Source organism: Astyanax mexicanus, chromosome 18 (genome assembly GCF_023375975.1).
Source record: "Astyanax mexicanus isolate ESR-SI-001 chromosome 18, AstMex3_surface, whole genome shotgun sequence".
In the NCBI taxonomy this organism is placed as follows: domain Eukaryota; kingdom Metazoa; phylum Chordata; class Actinopteri; order Characiformes; family Acestrorhamphidae; genus Astyanax; species Astyanax mexicanus.
The window spans coordinates 4153839-4174496 of NC_064425.1; the positions used below are offsets into that span (position 1 = coordinate 4153839).

A 20658-nucleotide genomic window follows, 5' to 3' on the forward strand; every position below is an offset into this window, starting at 1 on the left:
TGTATGAGAGGGATCTAAATCCACTATATACTATATATATACATGTACAGGGGTTAGACAATGAAACTGAAACACCTGGTTTTTGACCACAATAATTGATTGTGGTGACGGACAGTTCTGGTGGAAACAGGAGAGCTGAGGTGCACATTGAATTCTGCCGTGATTTGATCAGCCGTGATTTTATGTTTTTTGCATACAATCCGGGTTAGCACCCGAACATCCCTTTCAGGCAGCTTCCTCTTACAGCGTCCACAGTTAATCCTGTTGGATGTGGTTGGTCCTTCTTGGTGGTGTGCTGACATTACCCTGGATACCGTGGCTCTTGAAGCGTCACAAAGACTTGCTGTCTTAGTCACAGATGCTCCAGCAAGACGTGCACCAACAATTTGTCCTCTTTTGAACTCTGGTATGTCAACCATAATGTTGTGTGCATTGCAGTATTTAGAGCAGAACTGTGCTCTTACCCTGCTAATTAAAGCTTCACACTCTGCTCTTACTGGTGCAATAATGTGCAATTAATGAAGATTGGCCACCAGGCTGCTCCAATTTAGCCATGAAACCTCCCACACTAAAATGACGGGTGTTTCAACAGTTTTATTGTCCAACCCCTGTATATATCTCAGACTGCAAGTGTATTTTTACACATGTAGCAACACCATAGTTAGAAAAATGGCTGGTGATAAATCATTGCTGGACCCTTTCCAAAGTAATCTATATAAAACGCTGGAATTAAAACTTGCTAATAATAACATGTTGTGACAGTTTAACTTGGAGTAACTTGGAACTTCACCTACCAGAATGTATGTGTGGGTAATGGGTAATGTGTGGAATTACGAGGAATATATGTAGGTGTGGATTTGACAGGCATTAGAACGGACTGATTACTATCAAGCAACGACCTAAATCAGTCAAATTGGAAAAAGTGACATTATGATAGTTTTTTCTTGAATATATATGTGACTAGTGTTGGACAATAATACAATATCAATACAGTTATTGCAATAGAAAATGTTTCACTAATAATAGTATAATTTTTACAACACAATTTATATTTCTAAATATCACTCAGAACAGCTACATGGCACTTTTTTGAGCTTCAAAACGTAAAACTAAAATACAGACATAATAAATAATAAATAAATAATACCCATATCATTCCAAACAGCAGATTTTACACCATAAAACCAATACAGTGCCTTAGATATGTTCTGAGCTTTTTAACAAAAAAAATAGAGTAAATAACTTAGTAAAGTAACTTAGTAAATGACATCTCCTATAAACTCTATTGTAATTTTTAGGTACGTCAAACTAGCCAAATTGGCCTATGCTTATAAGAGTAAAAAATTTATTCTGTGTCTCCAAGATTATAAGGAATAATAATATTGTTAAGATATAAAAACGGCAACAGTGCAAACTTTCCTTTTGTTTAAAGCAGCAAAATTACAGCATTTTTTTTGCATTTAATTGAATTATTTTAAATGTTTTATGTGACTGCTACTGCATTTACCATATTTTTCACACTATAAGGTGCACTGGATTATAAGGTATATTATGTGCCACTAAGGAACTAGGAACAGGGGTGTTGCCATGTTTTCCTTCTAATTCAGCAGGTCTCACCACCCAGCAGTCACCCAAGGTAAACTAAGTAAATAAAACTGTCATCCTTAAACAAAAAAAACAAGGGCTGAATGTTAATCTACACATATTTTTCTCCTGAAAACTCTTTACTAGGGTGAGTAAAGCGCTTCCATTTATTTACAGTAAGCTTAGATTTACAGATTTGGGTGTGGCAGCGTTAGCATTAGTAGCTAAGCTATTCCAACTTGTTTGCATTATAATCACTTTCAGTCTTTTATATATCCAACAGTCAACTTTAACAGCAGCAGAGACAGAATGGTAGAAAAATGTGGTAGAAAATGTGTTAGTTTCATTGGTTTATAAACGTGTTTATTGGCTGGTTCATTCATGATCTGTTCTGATGAACAGTGGCTCTCAAAAATACAGAAAATACATGTCTATTTTATGGTTTAAAAGGGTTAAATAAGGGAAAATATCTTTACGCAAACAATCTAAACCTTAAAAAACGTTCCTTTCTTTAACAGAAGCACATACACTCCGTTTCCAGTGCTGTGCATTACATAAGAGAACTACACAACCGAGAAGAAAAGGACAAAAAAACAAAAACAGGCTATTCTATGGACGCCCTGTGTAGGCGCCTATCGAAAAGCTGGCTGTGAGACGCTGTTATTGGCATGCTGCTGGAGGAGCAGCAGGAGAGGAGCGTGAGGGGTGTAAGAGCGAAACAAACAGGCTTTGGACACCTTCCACTCCCAGTCTGCTGTGCCAGAGGGAGAGCAGATCCAAGCCTCCTACATCTACACTGCTGTCTGAAAGTGTTAATGAGAGAGACTCCCGGGGCCCAGCTCGCACCAGATGCAGCACGTTGTTACGTTAACGTGGAGCAGGACTGTCCAGATGTGGCCTTATCACGCCTGACCGGGCTGAACCCGCCTCCGCTGAACACTTAAGGTGCTTTAGCCTGGCAAAACGTTGAAATGGACTGTTCTCTCACAGCAGAGCTGCTGATTGAGGCGTCCTGCCAGAGAAGTGAAGGACAACTGGCCAAACAGAGCCCCGAAGGGAGCAAGAGAGAGAGAGAGAGATTAAGAGCAGAGGAAATGTAGAGTGTGAATAAGAGAGGTCAGTGGTGTAAAGGACTCATTGTAAGACTGTTACAACGGCTTGATTCCCCTCTTGGATTTTGAGGAACTCTCCAGACACCAGGGATGTCTGAAATCTCTAGTTCAATCTGAAACATCAATATATGTTTCCTGTATTCTTGTATTTCTAAAGGATAAAAAAAAAATATTTTATTTATTCCTCTATTCAAAAAATGTCTTGAGCATGTCTACGGGTTCATTCATCAAGAAATTTTGGCTAAGCATATAGGACAACTGCCAAATTCACATTATAACAGCATGTTAAAAAAAAAAAAAAACAGGAAAAAAGGAAAAATAAAGAAACAGAGAGAAACAAGATTTTTGTGTGGGGACAAAAGTTCTAGTTTGGTGTTTATTATATATATATATAAATAAATAAAAAGGACCATGAAGTATTGTATTTTTCACACTATAACACTATAAGGTGCACTATCGATGAATGTCTATTTTTTCATAAATAATATATATATATTCATAATATATTCATAAATAACGCACACTGGATTATAAAGAGCATTATGTGACACTAGTAAGGAACAGGATGCCTTACTAGTTAAGTAAACAAAACTGTAATTGTAAAAAAAAGAAGCACTGAAACTAGCGGTTCGTCTAACGTAGCTTGTTTAATATGGTAAACACACAGTCTACAGTCCGATATAATTACCTCTGAATGGTGAAAGAGCTACTGCCTAGCGAGGTTAGTGGCTAATGCTAATAATGCTCCAGCAGTGCTAGCCAGGGTTGGCAGCAGGCTACAGTCCGATATACTCACCCCTGAACGGTGAAAGAGCTAGTGTTTAGTGCGGTTAGTGGCTAATGCTAATAATGCTCCAGCAGTACTAGCCAGGGTTAGCAGAAGGCTACAGACTGACAATAATCACCTCTGAACGGCGAAAGAGCTAGCGCTTAGCGTAGTTAGCGGCTAATGCTAATGCTGCTCCAGTCTCAAGCCTCAGTGCTGGAGAACTAAACTGAATCTCCTGTATAAATCTGTACTTCAGCAGAGTGGCTTTACTGCTCCTTAATACCTCACAGATGATTTTGGGGAAAATTAAAGGATTTTAAATGCGCCTTATTGTGCAAAAAAATTGGGTAATATCTTTTCTGTGTGTCATCAGATACTCAGATACAGGAAACATTCCCCAGCTGAAAGTTTAAACACTGGCATCTCCTGACAGCAGTGCTTCAGCCAGCACATTTTTCATTGAATTGTTTGTTTAGGGATGGGAATTAGTTTGTATTTTGCCTCTCATCCCGCCCACTGCTCATTCCCCAGTCACCTTGGTTTGCCAGGTATGAAACACAGAGCAGGAAAACTCCGCCATTGAAGCAGGCGAGTGAACTGGATCTGAAACTGCAGCGAGAGCTTGATGCTACCCAACCTAAACAGTCTCAGGGTTTTTCTAATGAACACAGCTTAGACCCAGAAGAACAGGCTAATTTTCTGCTGCACAGCTAAGCACTGAGCTACATTACCTGTTAAACTGAGCAGTGTGTTGTTGGGATCTGTGAACTCTGGTAACACCTGTAATTTCCAGCCACAAGACTACAATAGCCAGAATGCACCACTCAATGACTCCCACGATCATGTGACGCCTTCAGGAAGTTGTTCGCCTGAGTACTAACACCTGGTGAGCCAGGTATATAAGACTGCCCAGTACTCACCCTCATTGCTAAGTATTGTTTTGGTCTCATAGTGCATTACAACACATTATCTTGCTACTGTTTTTGATCTTCGTGTATCACCCTTTTTCCCTGTACCTTGACTCTTGATTTTTACCTGCCCTGTTTTTGCTGCCCTTCCAGTGTACTGATCTCTGGACTGTTTATTCGACCCTCGTATGTTTTATCCTGTATGCTACATTTTACCGGTTTTGACCTTGCTCATTGTACTGCCCTTTATTTATTAAAGTTTATATTTCACATCTGCTTTTGTCTGAGTTCTGCCCGATTATAACACAGATCAAGTGTGTATATTTTCAATACAGGGCTTTTGTTTTCAGGATAGCAGCTTTGATTTAAATTTAATGCAGCCAGAGGTGCAGCAAGCTAGCTAGCTAACAGCTGACAGAATATTAAATTCACATAAACCCAATTAAAATGAGAAAACTATTAAAACATGGCAAATGTGTACATTAGCTGATCAAATTGCAAAGTATGATTCGTCTTAAATGTGTTTTTTTTTTTGTGTAGATTCAGTGTCCTCAACCTGGCAACCCAAGTTTAAAAGGTAAGCAACTAGTCTACACTGTAGACAATGCATAAGAGGGAACTTGATCACAGAGACTGAATAGTGAAGCCAAACTGTCTCCTAAACCCCACTTAATTCCATATAATTAGATGGAACAGAAAAAAAAATATATATATATATGTTATACTATAAAAATATACACATATATATCTATTTTTTTGACAGTAGTTTTTTATTATTTTGCAAGCCCCCCACCACATTAATATTCCTATTTAATGGTAATATCTCTATATATTAGGGGTGGGCGATATGGCCCTAAAATAATATCATGATATTTCATGGCATTTTTGTGATAACGATACTCTTGGATTAAAAAATAAAATCAAGAATACACTACTCCAACAAAATGAAAATTAATATGTATTATTGCATAAATATTGCACAGCCCTAACTGAGATATTAAAAAAATACAAGAATTTTATCAGATTTGTAACAGAAGTTAATAATCCAGAATATTATGATACTAATAATAATAATGCACTCCAAATATCTCCATATATCGAGAATTAAAGTAAAATAAATGATACTTGACAGACATAACCTGTCTCTAGTAGATATTATATAATGTGAAATGAGAACAGTGTGGATTTTTCTTTTGCTAAAAACTGTAAAAAAAAAAAAAAAGTAGTACCCTTATGTGATAGTTAGGGGTGGGTGATATGGCACCATATTTCAGGGTATATTAGTGTTCACGATATTCAAAAATTTTGGCAATATTATTGTGTATGATACAATAATCTTTTTTTCACAAGTCACTAATTTATTACTTGAGTTATTGGATAATTTATGGAGTGTGGCAATGAGGTGATTGCCAGCTGGAGATCTATTACCTACTGTTTAATATCATGAACAAACAGCTGTTTTAGGACAATAAATGGCATTTTAATGTACTAATAATTTTGCAATAGATTGCGTGTACTTGTTTGAGTTGTAATTGTGTGGTAATCATGAACTCTTGATGTTTAGTCTCATACATACAGTCTATAGTCTGAAATATAAACATACAGCTCTGGAAAAAAATAAGAGAGCGCTTAAAAATGATGAGTTTCTTTGATTTTACCTAATTGAAAACCTCTGGAATATAATCAAGAGGAAGATGGATGATCACAAACCATCAAACCAAACTGAACTGCTTGAATTTTTGCACCAGGAGTGAAGCAGCATAAAGTTATCCAAAAGCAGTGTGTAAGACTGGTGGAGGAGAACATGATGCCAAGATGCATGAAAACTGTGATTAAAAACCAGGGTTATTCCACCAAATATTGATTTCTGAACTCTTAAAACTACTTTATGAATATGAACTTTTTTTTTCTGCATCTTTTTTTGTTATTTCATTCATTTCTCATTTTCTGCAATTAAATGCTCTAAACGACAATATTTTTATTTTGAATTTGGGAGAAATGTTGTCTGTAGGTTATAGAATAAAACAACAATGTTCATTTTACTCAAATATAAACCTATAAATAGCAAAATCAGAGAAACTGATTCAGAAACTGAAGTGCTCTCTTATTTTTTTTCCAGAGCTTTATTAACAGCAACTTTAGTTGGTTTGATATATTCTGGGCTCTTATCAGGACATACCTAACAGACGTTATAACAGACGAGCAAACATGACTCTTGTTTTCTTTCCCTTTTGACATTTAAAGTCACGAAACACTGCTTTTATTAAAATATAAGTAATGTTCCAGCATCAAATTTCACACATGAGCAGATGATCAGTCGTTCGCCGTGACTCATCGTGCATCATATTGTGTAAGTGGCCAAAGAAAGAGCGAAAAACAACAACAAAAAAAACAGGCAGTTTTTTTTTCTCGCTGCATTCGGTTACTTGGTGATATTACAGCTCTGAGTCAGCGCTTGATGTTGTGCGTCAGTACGTGAGAAAGGACAGTGAGGGATGGAGGGAGCTGTGAGGAGGAACTCACCTGGAATGGCGTCGCGCTTTGAGGATGTGCGGAAGGTCAGGATGCCAGGTTTCGATTTGCCCTGCTGGTTTTCGGCCACTACGAACACCTCGTACTCTGTGTTCCAGTCTAAAGCACTCAGGAGCACGTACTCGCTCACACTGGGCAGCCGGATCTCTGGCTTCCACACCGGATCCTCTTTCTGTGGGTGTGAGTCATGAGTTATTAAATTATTAAATTCAATTTCTAACACCTTTTCCCAAGGTACCTACAGTGAAAAAAATTATGCGTAAAATTTACTTTAAAAAAGTTTGGCAACGTTCTGTGTTTGCTTTTTTTTTTAAGTACATTTAAATTCATGTAAATTTAAGTAACTTCAACTCGGTTTCAAGACTTAAATAGAGTTACATAGAGTAAATAAGTGAACTAAACTTCAGTCAATCCTTTATTTTGCTAAACTTTACTTAATTTATTTTTACTGAATCAATCCTTAATGTCTCTACAAACCATCACTGATTGGTCGAAACTTCACACTAGACCTCAAGCAGTTTGGACTGGGTGTCTCTCCACTCTTCCTCCAGACTCTGCTCCCTTGATTTACAAATGAAATGTAAAATGTACTGATGATCAGTGATGGTTTGTTTGGAGAGACATGTGCAACATCTGCTGGTGTTGATCCACTGTGTTTTATTATCAAGTCTAAAGTCAGTGCAGTTTTGTTTTCCCACAAAATCTTACAGCACTTCCTGCCTCCCTCTGCTACTGACAACTTTTATGGAAATGGGGATTTCATTTTCCAGCAGGACTTGGCACACTGCTCACACTGCAGTGCACAAAAGTACCAATTGGTCTTATATAATATTCTAATTTTCTGAGACACTGATTTTTGGATTTTTAATTGGCTGTAAGCCATAATTCTCAACAATAAAATAAATAATCGCTTAAATTGTAAACTGTGTGAATACTTACCGCTTTGTATCGAATGAGATAGTGAGTGATAGGTGAGCCTCCGTCGTCCTGCTTTACCCAGTTAACTCTGAGGGCGTTGCCTTTAGGCTGCAGGATGGCTTCCAGTTTGGGGGGGGTGGGTTCCCCTGTAGACACACAGCAGGAGAGCACAGGTTGATTTATTATGTTGTTATAACTGTTCATTATATTGTTTAAATAAAACAGACTGTTCAAACGTTTCAACTCTTTAAAGCACATTACAGTTGAGAAGAACCACCTTTAGTAAAATCTGCTTTATATACATTATTACCCTTATCTGGGCAGGATTAATTTCTTAGGGGAACGTCTGTGAAAAATATTTTACACTTCTAATCAGTGATAAAACTCCTGCTGTACTCCAGACTGTAATTGAAAAAAAAAAAAAACAGGGGGACCAGTGTGTTTTTTTAGGGCTCTCTCTGTCACATGTGATCAAGTTCAGTAGCTCCTCTATTTCCTCTCGCTGTTGTGGTTTTACATGGATCTCTGTGGAAACGCCCAAGCACCCTAAGTGTAATTACGGTGCGCAGCAGTGGACAAATAGCTATTTTATTAAACGTGAGGAGACGAAATTCAGGGATGTGGATCCGGACGGGACTAAAATTACCGGAGGAGCACGGAGTTCAGAGAAAAACAGTAGATAATTCAGCCTGTAATTTTCTCAGAGGACGTCTGAGAAAAACACCTACATGGTCGCTCTGGACAGGAACAAAATCATAGAGGATAAAAAAACCTATAAAAGAGAAAATTACCCCAGAACCCTCTGAGAAACTAATCCCGTCCAGATAGGGATTGTGTTACTTCTTTTCATTTGATACCCAACGAGCGAGGTAAAACATGACAGCACTGGATGTTTAACATTAGTTCTCCCCCCAGATGGTGCACAATAATCTAATCCAATATTAAAAGGTTATTTTAGATGTGGGCACAACATATTATAATACACTGTCCAAGCAGAACATATGAACCACCTTTTTTTCCGACACCACTGTCTATATCTTCAGCTCCATTAAGTTTACAGTATAGCAGCAGATTGGAGTTCTATTATTACAGACTGTAGTGCTGAAGTTTTTAAAATAATGCGTTCACTCTATTAGGCTATGTTCTCATTACCAGGCTGAAGTGACTCAACTCAGTGCCATTTTAATCACCATTCAATTACATGTATAAACGTGCACACAAAATAATAACTTTAAAATACATTTTATTATTAAGCATAGTGTCTTTGATCCACATTGACCTAATGCAAACGTAAAATATGTAATTAAAAGCTTTTATAAAAAAAATACTTAGAACACTGAAAAATTAGCATTTGTTACCTGTTACCCCACACTCTAACTAAAAACTTTACCATGAAATATAATTATTAAAATCTTTTAGACATGTAAATATTTTTGCATTGTTGTGTGACTCCAAATTTTAATAAAACATCCCCATGAGTTCAAGTAACAGGATTAAGTGGCAGTAACAGAAGAGAGTTCCAGTAACAGGACTGAGGGGCAGTAACAGGAGTGAGTTCCAGTAACAGGATTAAGTGGCAGTAACAGGAGTGAGTTCCAGTAACAAGACTGAGGGGCAGTAACAGGAGTGAGTTCAAGTAACAGGATTAAGTGGCAGTAACAGGAGTGAGTTCCAGTAACAAGACTGAGGGGCAGTAACAGGAGTGAGTTCCAGTAACAGGATTAAGTGGCAGTAACAGGAGTGAGTTCCAGTAACAGGATTAAGTGGCAGTAACAGGAGTGAGTTCCAGTAACAAGACTGAGGGGCAGTAACAGGAGTGAGTTCCAGTAACAGGATTAAGTGGCAGTAACAGGAGTGAGTTCCAGTAACAGGATTAAGTGGCAGTAACAGGAGTGAGTTCCAGTAACAGGACTGAGTGGCAGTAACAGGAGTTAGTATTGTCCCCTGGTTTATTGATTTGTTAATGTGAATATTAGTTTATGTAAACCATTTTTTCCAATTCTGTTTGGTTCATCATTTAACCATTTGTTTAATAAACTGCATGATAATAAATTTGATCAATTTCAGGGTAGGGTACAAAAAAAACATTTGTTACCTGTCCTCACTCTCTAACTATAAATTTTACCATGAAATATAATTATTAAAATCCTTCAGACATGTCAATTTTTTTGCATCGTTGTGTGACTCCAAATGTACTATTTTTTTTCATAATACGTCCGCATGAGTTCAAGTAACAGGATTAAGTGGCCATAACAGGAGTGAGTTCCAGTAACAGGACTGAGGGGCCGTAACAGGAGTGAGTTCCAGTAACAGGACTGAGGGCCCGTAACAGGAGTGAGTTCCAGTAACAAGACTGAGTGGCAGTAACAGGAGTGAGTTCCAGTAACAGGAGTAGATATTGTCCCCTGGTTTATTGATTTGTTAATGTGAATATTAGTTTATGTAAACCATTTTTTCCAATTCTGTTTGGTTCATCATTTAACCATTTGTTAAATAAACTGCATAATAATAAATTGAATACATTTCAGGTTTGGGTTTTCTTGAAAAGATAAAAATAGCTTTGCATATTTTAGAAAAATACAATGTGCATGCATATTATATAGTGACTTTTTGTCATAAATATAAATTATTTGAACATGCAGTCGACCATTTCTTTTAAATAAAGACTTTCCTGAGAGAAAATCAAAGGAATTAGTGGACTTGCTTTTAAACATTAGTTTTGGTAACAGGACTGAGAAAAATTTAACCATATTAGGATTAGAAACCTTGTAAAAAAACATGTTTTGAATAGTTAAATATATGTGTTATTAGATTCAGAGTTGAAAAAAGATTAAAAAATAAGTTTAATTTGGAAGAGTTACAACAAGCAAATGGCACCCATTTGGTGGAATGGCTCATAAATATAAAAGTCAATTTTTTTTTAAATGAATTATGCTGACTAAAGTTTTTTGTCTCTACAATTTAACATAATGTCAGTGAGTTGTGCTGACTTGCGCTGTAAATCTCAGAATATTCCCACAGGTTCAGCATGTCTGACAGTAAAAGCCATGTGTGGCCTCTCCTTCACGGACCATCATTCATACCTATTTCAGATTAATGATGTGTGCATGCTAATTTGATCCACTACATTGGTTAGACACCACAGAATGACATTTAACAACACTGCCGGGGCTTCGGGGGAAGGTGTGAGCATGCACAGAGCTCACTGAAAAATGAGGCTTCTTTACTCACATTAACACACCCATTAGCCAGGCTTGTAAAACGGACAGAGCCTTTAGCTCAAACAAGTCAAATGAACCCGGCATCAATTACTACCACCCTCACACAGGTCCTAACGTTAGCCTTATCTCATACAGCAGTTTACTTCACACTGCATTTTTAGAAGTAATTTTTATCATTTTATTTATTAAAATGGTTACTAATTAGGTTGTAAATGCCTTTAATAATCAGTTATAACTCATCCGTAGAAAGGGCAACAATATAGATGGCTGTGGGTTCACTATTTGACAAACAACAGGTCATTGTTGCCCTTTCTACGTATATGTGTTATAACTGATTATTAATGATTTTTAAGGCATTTTCAACCTAATAAGTAACCATTAACAAACTAATTGTAAACCATTTATAAACCCTTTATAAAGGTAGTCTTATTTGAAAGTGGTACCAAATGATTAAATGGCTTTAACTACCTGTGAAGTAGGGGTGGGCGATATGGCCCCTAAAATAATATCACGATATTTCATGGTATTTTCACTATATATAGATATTGATACTCTTGGCGATATGACAAAAAAAAAAAAGTTAAATTAAAAAAAAATATTTCAAGAATACACTACTGCAACAAAATGAAAATTAAATTTAATTATTGCATATGATACTAGATAACTGAGATATTAAAAATACAAGAATTTTATCAGATTTGTAACTTTGATACTAATAATAATGCACTCCAAATATCTCCATATATCCAGGATTAAAGTAAAACAAATTATAATCTGTCTCTAGTAGATATACAGCTCTGGAAAAAAATAAGAGACCACTTCAAAATGATGAGTATTATTTGATTTTACCAAATGTAAAACCTCTGGAATATAATCAAGAGGAAGATGGATGATCACAAGCCATCAAACCAAACTGAACTGCTTGGATTTTTTGCACCAGGAGTAAAGCAGCATAAAGTTATCCAAAAACAGTGTGTAAGACTGGTGGAGGAGAACATGATGCCAAGATGCATAAAAAAACTGTGATTAAACACCAGGGTTATTCCACCAAATTTGATGATTTCTGAATTCTTAAAACTTTATGAATATGAACTTGTTTTCTTTGCATTATTTGAGGTCTGAAGGCTCTGCATCTTTTTTTTGTTATTTTAGTTATTTCTCATTTTCTGCAAATAAATGCTCTAAATGACAATATTTTTATTTGGAATTTGGGAGAAATGTTGTCTGTAGTTTATAGAATAAAACAACAATGTTCATTTTACTCAAACATAAACCTATAAATAGCAAAATCAGAGAAACTGATTCAGAAACTGAAGTGGATTCTTAATTTTTCTAGAGCTGTATAATGGGAAATGAGAACAGTGTGAAATTTTTCTTTTGCTAAAAACAGTAAAAAAGTAGCACCCTGATGTGATATGGGACCATATTTCAGGGTATAATATCGTTCACCATATTAAAAAATGTTGGCAATATTATTGCGTACGATACAAGATGGCACGCCCCTACTGTGAAGCAACACAAACACCGCTAAAACACATACAGTTTATTAACAATATTATGATATTGGGTAAATCAATGACGCTAGCCCTTAAGTTATCATTTCTGCTCAGTGTTAAACAAGAATATGAATACAACAAAATAGCATATATATTAATGGGACCTTCCCCAGCTTTGCTATGTTTGTTGTTTTTTTCAGAATATTTTGACTCTAAACTGCCTAATAGTGGATGTACTTCTAAACATACAGTAAATGTCAATGTAAAGAACATATAGAAGTATGTGGGCAGTAACAGTTACAACACTTGAAATGAACATATTTACTAACAGACATTCATGTTAATAGTGTGAATTTATGGCTTCCTATTTTTTGTAAGATGTTTTATTGATATATATATATATATATATATATATATATATATATATATATATATATATATATATATATATATATATATAAATGATGAAATATAGCTACACTCTAAAAAACAGAGGTACGATATGAGTACTTTTTTGTACTCGAAGGTACACTCTTTATAATTGTACCCTCAAAGGTACAATATTGGTCTTTACGGGGTCAGATTTGTTCCCTTTGAAGTACAAAGTCATTTCTAACAGCAATAAGTACAAATTTGTACCATTTAACCACCCAAAGGGTACATTCAGTATTCTGTATCACTGTACTAATAAACAATATATATTTAAATTGCATGTTTTTTTATTTAAAAGCCAGACAATTTTGTATCATCAAGTTTTTGAGCCATATTTAGTTGATGATAATGTTTATAATCTTTATGATCTTTACTTGCACAAAAACCATGGGTACAAAAAAGGACTTTCACTGAAAGGTACTTTTTTGTGCCTCAATATAAGGTACAGCCCCAGCGACAAGCTTTGTACTCTTTAAGTACAAATCTGTACTTATATTTCTTAGAGTGTAAACTATACTATAATTTTACAATATTCTGACAGCTGTTAATAAACAGAACAAATCAAAAATGCAGACTTTAACTTGTCTTGTAAAGGTTATTTTAAGATGTATTGTTGACCTTAGATATAGTACAGTTTCAGCATTTTTCTCTTAATAAGTTAAAATGATTTTGTTATTTTGTCTCTTTAAAAACCACCTCAATAGATATTAAATGAATGAATAAAGCAACATGTGATTGACTTTTACACTTTCAGCTTAAATGAATGTGAGCTAACAAAAATATTACATCCATCCTTTAGGATTTACTGCCATTTGGCTCACACTGTCCCTCAAAATCTAAAGAAAATGGACAAACTAACCATTTTAAAACGATCAAATAAGAACTATTTGCAGTGAATGACTGCCTGAAGTCTAGAACTCACAAATACACTGCTGAATTTTCTCCCTTGAGACGTTTTTTCAGGCTTTTACTGCAGCTGCCTTCAGTTTTTGCCTGTTTCTGGGTCTTTTGCCCTCAGTTTGCTCTCCACTAAGTAAAAAGCTGCTCAAGTGGGAGTCTTGAGTTCAGGTAACTGACTCGGCCATGCAGGAACTTTCCATTTCTCTGCTTCTGGAAGCTCTTGGTTTGCTTTAGCCGTATGTTTTGGTTCATTACGCGTCTCTACGGTGAAGCACCATCAGTTTTACAGCATTTGACTGAATCTGAGCTTTAGAAAGTTTAGTTTTCTGCACTTTAGAATGAATCCTGCTACTTCTATCTGCAGTCACATCATCAGTAATCACTAGTTAGGGTTGATACGGTCTGCTTTGGATACTGAATCCTTTCATTTCCTCCCTATACTCAGTTTAATTCTGGTTTTATTTGTCCAAAGAACAGATTTTATCAGTCAAATCTAACCTTTCTGTGGTGGGTTTCCCAAAAGCTTTGTAACGCTAAGAACTTTGTTAACTCTGTTATCCTTAAGATTGATCATTAATTAAAGAGTGTTTCGCAAACCCTTACATAACTAAAGTATAAAACATAATCTGATTGGTGTAATACTTTTAGTGTGTCTATTTGTATCTATATATGTTTTATACTTTATACATTTAGCTTTGAGGACAGATGTACACACTCTTTTTACATTCTCAGTATTTCCTGGAGGAAGATGGATGATTACAAGCCGTCAAACCAAGCTGAACTGCTTACATTTTTGCACCAGAAGTTATTCAAAAGCAGTGTGTAAGACTAGTGGAGGAGAACATGGCAAGATGCATAAAAACTGTATATATATATATATATATATATATATATATATATATATATATATATATATAAGCACTAATATGCTTTATTTATTTAGTCATTTACAGGTATCTTTACAAGTATTTTATTAATGCCTAAGTACATCCGTTTGTTATTTAAGTTTCAGTATAATATTGATTACAACACATTTCTATGTTTTTTGGAGTAATAGTGAAAGAATACTCTAAATTTGTCAGTGTTAAATGGATGATTGTGGTGCGATTGGGCATGCTTTTTTCGTTCTTTAAGTTAGTTTTAGTTTGTTTGTTTTTGCTAAGATTGATCGTTTTTGGGAAAACCACCCCTGATCTTGTGTATTGGCATCATAAATTAAAATATGTGTTTTTAAATTTATGAATTTTTAAAAGCTTTACACGCGCATGCGTGTATCGTGGTCCAGCTTCTGACAAGAAAAAAGGCAATAACAGCCCTAAAAATATTTATTAAATGTGTGTTTGTATTAAATATGTAGTTGTAAATTAAATTAAGATCACTAAAATGGTTAAAATAAATAGATTTTAATAAGACATGGTGAATGTTTTATATATATGCCCTTGATTATATATATGATTTTTCCCTGTGTGAAAACAAATCATACTAAAATGTTCCAAGTCAACACACTCGTTTAATGATTCAAACCAGAGCAAACCATTTATAAGCATATAAACACCCTTAGTTATCTTCCTTGGTCTTTCTTTTTTTTATTTGTTGGGCAGTTTTTTTAGAAGCTAATATTATCCCGGTTGATGACGGCCACTTGCACTGATGTCTTTTTTAACTGCATACTGAAAGTTCCCCTGAACAGCTACCAAACGCAAATTCAACACATGGAATCAACCCAAGAGCCTTATCTTCTTAATTTGTCAGGCAATAATGAGGAAAAAGCCCACGCCACGCTGAGAAACCGCTTATCAGTTAATTGTCCTTTTACTTTTGAGCCTGTGAACATGAAGGAACCGTGTAAAAACGGCTGTAAGTCCCAAACAGTTATATTTTATATACAATATTTTGGTTTAACCACTTGAATGAATGATAAAAGTTTACTCTCCAATCACATCTTAATTTCTTCTTTTTAAATTCACTGAAGTACTGCAACAAGGCAAAAAAATGACAAAAAAGGACTGTCACTGTTCAAATATGAAACATGAATGAAAACATTTACTGTTTAAAAAACAATTCACAATCACAATGAGAAGAGTTACACACAGCATTATACATCTGGGTCAGTGCAAAGTTTATACATTTATTTTTCTGACTGTTTTAGGCTTTGTTTAATGTAATGCAGTGAACAAGAAATAGGTTTTCATCCATTTTTCCAATTTTAGTTTTTTCGTCTCTGCCCCTGACAATTGGAATGTCAGGAAAATGAAAAAATGAATCTTTTCTTTATTTTTTTATTTTTTTCCATTTTTGCATATTGCAACTTGGATCATTTTATTAGATTTGTGTTACAAGATACAAAAAGGACAAATCTGAAAATCAATATATATATATATATATATATGAAAACCTATTTCTTTAATACTATACTGAATGGAAAAAAAATATGATTTTTAAGTTTTATACCCAATTTTCTATATATTTCTATTATATTTAGCTTGATAAATTCAGAAAATGAAACTGCTAAACGTTACACTGACACAACAATGCAAAAAATGAAATGAATGAATGTTAGTGCTGAGATGGAAAATAAGTAAACCACTCTCTCTGACTGCATATACAGCGGCGTGAAAAAGTATTTAACCCCCTACAGATTTTTTTTTTGTTCTTGCTTTCTTGTCGTACTGATCTTTTTCAGATTATCTAACAAACTTTAATCTCCGACAAAGATAACCTGAGTAAATATAAAAAATTAAAATTTTATTTATTACAGGAAATGTATATACAATCCTAATATATAATATATGTATAATGTATATAAAATCCTATATATATATATATATATATATATATATAGCTTTGGAAAAAATTAAAATACCACTTCAGTTTCTTGATTTTGCTATTTATAAGTTTATGTCTGAGTAAAATGAACATTGATGTTTTATTCTATAAACTACAGACAACATTTCTCACAAATTCCAAATAAAAATATTCTCATTTAGATCATTTATTTACAGAAAATGAGAAATGGCTGAAATAACAAAAAAGATGCAGAGCTTTCAGACCTCAAATAATGCAAAGAAAACAAGTTCATATTCATAAAGTTTTAAGAGTTCAGAAATCAATATTTGGTGGAATAACCCTGCTTTTAAAATCACATTTTTTTCATGCAACTTGGCATCATGTTCTCCTCCACCAGTCTTACACACTGCTTTTGGATAACTTTATGCTGCTTTACTCCTGGAGCAAAAATTCAAGTAGTTCAGATTTTCAATTTGGTAAAATCAAAGTAACTCATCATTTTTAAGTGCTCTCTTATATATACAGAGCTGTCTGTATATGTAGGTCATGATGCTATTTTGGATTTATATATGTATATATCTTTATATCTATATCTATACTGCTCTACCCCTCGCTCTCTACATATATACAAAATGAAATAAAGAAAGAGAGAGCACTAGAGGATGAAAAGGCATCAGTATAGAACATCCCTCAAACTCCTACTTGTCAAAATGTTTATAGCAGGAATAAAAGGGTGAGCTGATGTTCCTGAGTCATCTACCGAGCTGAGCTCCACCTCTTGGGAATTGTTTTCAGCTCCACGGCTTCTGAAGTAGTTTTTTATGGTTGGAAGGACGGCACTTAAAACTTTTATTTTTTTTTATATTTTTCTGACTTCATATTCTCCTCAGATAATACGGTAAGCAGTCAGAACTCAGCGGTTGCTCAGGGGAAGTGTCTGTGGAGAATGTGGGGTAGATGAATGTTCATGACTCTTGACAGTAGAGAGTTTAGTTCTGGGTAGAGCTTAGATTCTCTGCCCGAACCCAACCTGACCCGAGGCCCGACCCGAAATCGGGTTTTTAATTATATTTTTATTTTATATAAAGCTCTGGTGTGATAATCACAATGTTGCTAAGTAACCAATTATTATAGTTAACGAAAATTAATGAAATAACGAAACTGAAAGTGAAAAAACATTTGTGTTAACTGAATCTAATACAAACGATAAAAGAAAAAAAAACGTAACTAACTGGAACTGTATTGTGTGTTTATAAAACTAACTAAAACAAACAAAAATTACTGATAGAAAACCCTCATTTTTGTGTTTAATTTATTTATAAGCGCTGTTTTCACTACCGCAGTTGTACAGCGGGCAGCACCTCATGGTCTGTGGCGTTAGTTCTTGGTTAAAACTGCAGAATTATGTATGGGATTACAATATGAGCGCGAGGAGATAAAAGAGAAACAGGAGATACAGTGTGTGAGAACCTTTACCTGTGAGTAGCTCATACACCAGAACACGCAAATCTCTCTCTCTCTCTCTCTCTCTCTGTCTTTCTCTCGTTTTTTTCTTAGATTGATCTCTCTGATAAGATGTGTGAAAACTAATAAAAACTAGCAAGCCCACTCTAAAAATGAATTAAAACTTAGCTCTGGGCGCACTTGAACTCATGCACTTGTCCGCGTTCTATGCTTCTATGTTACAGTGATAATTAACATAATTCTGATCATATTTCGCTCTTTCAAACAGCCTGAAAACAGCCAGTTTTTGGGGCGGGTCGGGTCGGGCTCGGGCTCATAATGACAGTTTATGGTTGGGGTTGGGTCACCAGAACGTGCACGGGCTCGGGCTGGGTCGGGTCGAATTTTTTTGGCCTGATCTAAGCTCTAATTCTGGGTATGTGGAGGAAATGGGAATGAAGTGAAGGCTGAGGGGGAAAGCAGTGATATCCAGCCGCCAGGACTCTTCACTAATCCTACATGAGAGCTGCAGAGCAGGAGCCAAGTGTTTACCTTCTGTTCAGCAGAGTGGACGACATCGTCAGCACCATGCAAGCCACATGACAAAAGGCACACCGTGCGCACGCACATGATTGGTGGAAAGGAAATCAGAAGAAGTCACATGTAAAACCCAAAAAAAAACAAAAAAACAACAGAGATGACGTAAACAAGGACAAGAATATACTGTGATAAGTGTCAGTTGACAGGAAGACATAACATACAAAATACAAAATAAAAGTGATTAAAGGAGAACTCTGGTGTTAAATTGACTTTTGGTGTAGTTAAACATCCTAAAGAGTACTAACCTTTGTTGAATAGCGCACCTCTGCAGCTTTCTGAGATTCAGTAATTTTGTGCTTTTTGCCCAGCACTCTGTACAACGGCCGCTTTGGGGCATATTTTGCCCCGATAAATCATACCTCTGACATCTATTACAAGGCATTAATAAACTTAAAACTGCACAAGAAGTTTATTCATTAAAAAACACTGTTTACATCCCATAGCACAGGTAAACCCTCAGGGTGCCGCCATTACTGTACTGATAATGACATAGACATATATATACATAGACACCGCATAGACTGTCTCCTGACGTAGCAGCCGGCGCCCAGTGCATTAATTTACACTGAGGAAGGAAAGTGTTTAATGCACCTATAATAATCACAGCTCTACCAATTTTAACCTGATTTTCACACAGTTTGGTTTGTTAAATACGGCAGAGATGTAGTAATCATAATCTATATATATATATATATATATATGGTTTGGCATATTAATAATTATTTTTAATATGTGTATATAGTGATATATGTGTATATAGTGGTAAAGTAGTGATTATTATAGATGTATTAAACACCTTCCTTCCTCAGTGTAAATAAATGCACTGGGCGCTGGCTGCTATGGCAGGAGGCAGGCTATGCGGTGTCTATGTATATTTGTCTATGTCATGATTATTATAGTAATGGTGTCGCTCGGAGATTTACCTTCACTACGGGTTGTAAACAGTGGGTTTTAATAAGCTTCTTTTGCACTTTTTAAGTTATTAATTCCTCGTTTTAAATGTCAGGGCTCTCCAGATTCTAGCAAGGAGGTGTGGAGCTACTCTGAGTCTGGATAACGGTGTAAAAAGCGATTTATCGTGGCAAAATATGCCCCAAAGCAGTCGTTGAACAGAGTGCTGGGCAAAATGCACAAAATTACTGGATCTCAGAAAGCTGCAGGAGAGCGGAGGTGAGCTGTTCAACAAAGTTTGGTACTTTTTATCATGGTTTACTACAACAAAAGTTAATTTTTACACTAAAGTTCTCCTTTAAGATTCTGTTGATAAGAACATTGAAAGCAGGGAGAGTAAATAGAGTTTCCTCTGAGAGAAGCATTTCATTTAAGAATGCATCTGCATCGACAGCATTTGACCAAACTGCAGAAATACTAAACAGTAGGAGTGAAAAATTATTTAATTCTTACCACTACCATGGTCTAATGGTTTATTGTGCACCATTTCTATGTCTTGCAAGATGCTTACATTCTTTTATTATTTACTTTTTTGTTTCATAATGCAATCTATTTCCAAAATGATATTTTGTTCCACCCATATCTATACAGCTTTGGAAAAAAATAAGAGAGCACTTCAGTTTCTGAATCAGTTTCTCTGATTTTGCTATTTATAGGTTTATGTTTGAGTGAAATGAACATTTTTGTTTTATTCTATAAACTACAGAAAACATTTCTCCCAAATTCCAAATAAAAATATTGTCATTTAGAGCATTTATTTGCAGAAAATGAGAAATGGCTGAAATAACAAAAAAGATGCAGAGCTTTCAGACCTCAAATAATGCAAAGAAAACAAGTTCATATTCATAAAGTTTTAAGAGTTCAGAAACCAATATTTGGTGGAATAACTCTGGTGGTTTTTAATCACAGTTTTTTATGCATCTTGGTATCATGTTCTCCTCCACCAGTCTTACACACTGCTTTTGGATAACTTTATGCCTTTACTCTTGGTGTAAAAATTCAAGC

At 35.2% G+C, this 20658-nt stretch overlaps 1 protein-coding gene across 5 annotated transcripts in view; it reads right to left on the reverse strand.

The window, feature by feature from the left end:
- Positions 1–20658, reverse strand: part of ncam1b (neural cell adhesion molecule 1b) — a 201144-nt gene that overhangs the window by 22607 nt on the left and 157879 nt on the right. For all 5 annotated transcript variants that reach the window (XM_049466818.1, XM_049466816.1, XM_049466815.1 and 2 more), the window contains 2 exons: positions 7845–7969; positions 6897–7077 (listed from right to left, as the gene is read on the reverse strand). In XM_049466818.1, the coding sequence (XP_049322775.1) occupies positions 6897–7077; positions 7845–7969 (306 nt within the window). The remainder of the gene's footprint in view (positions 1–6896; positions 7078–7844; positions 7970–20658) is intronic.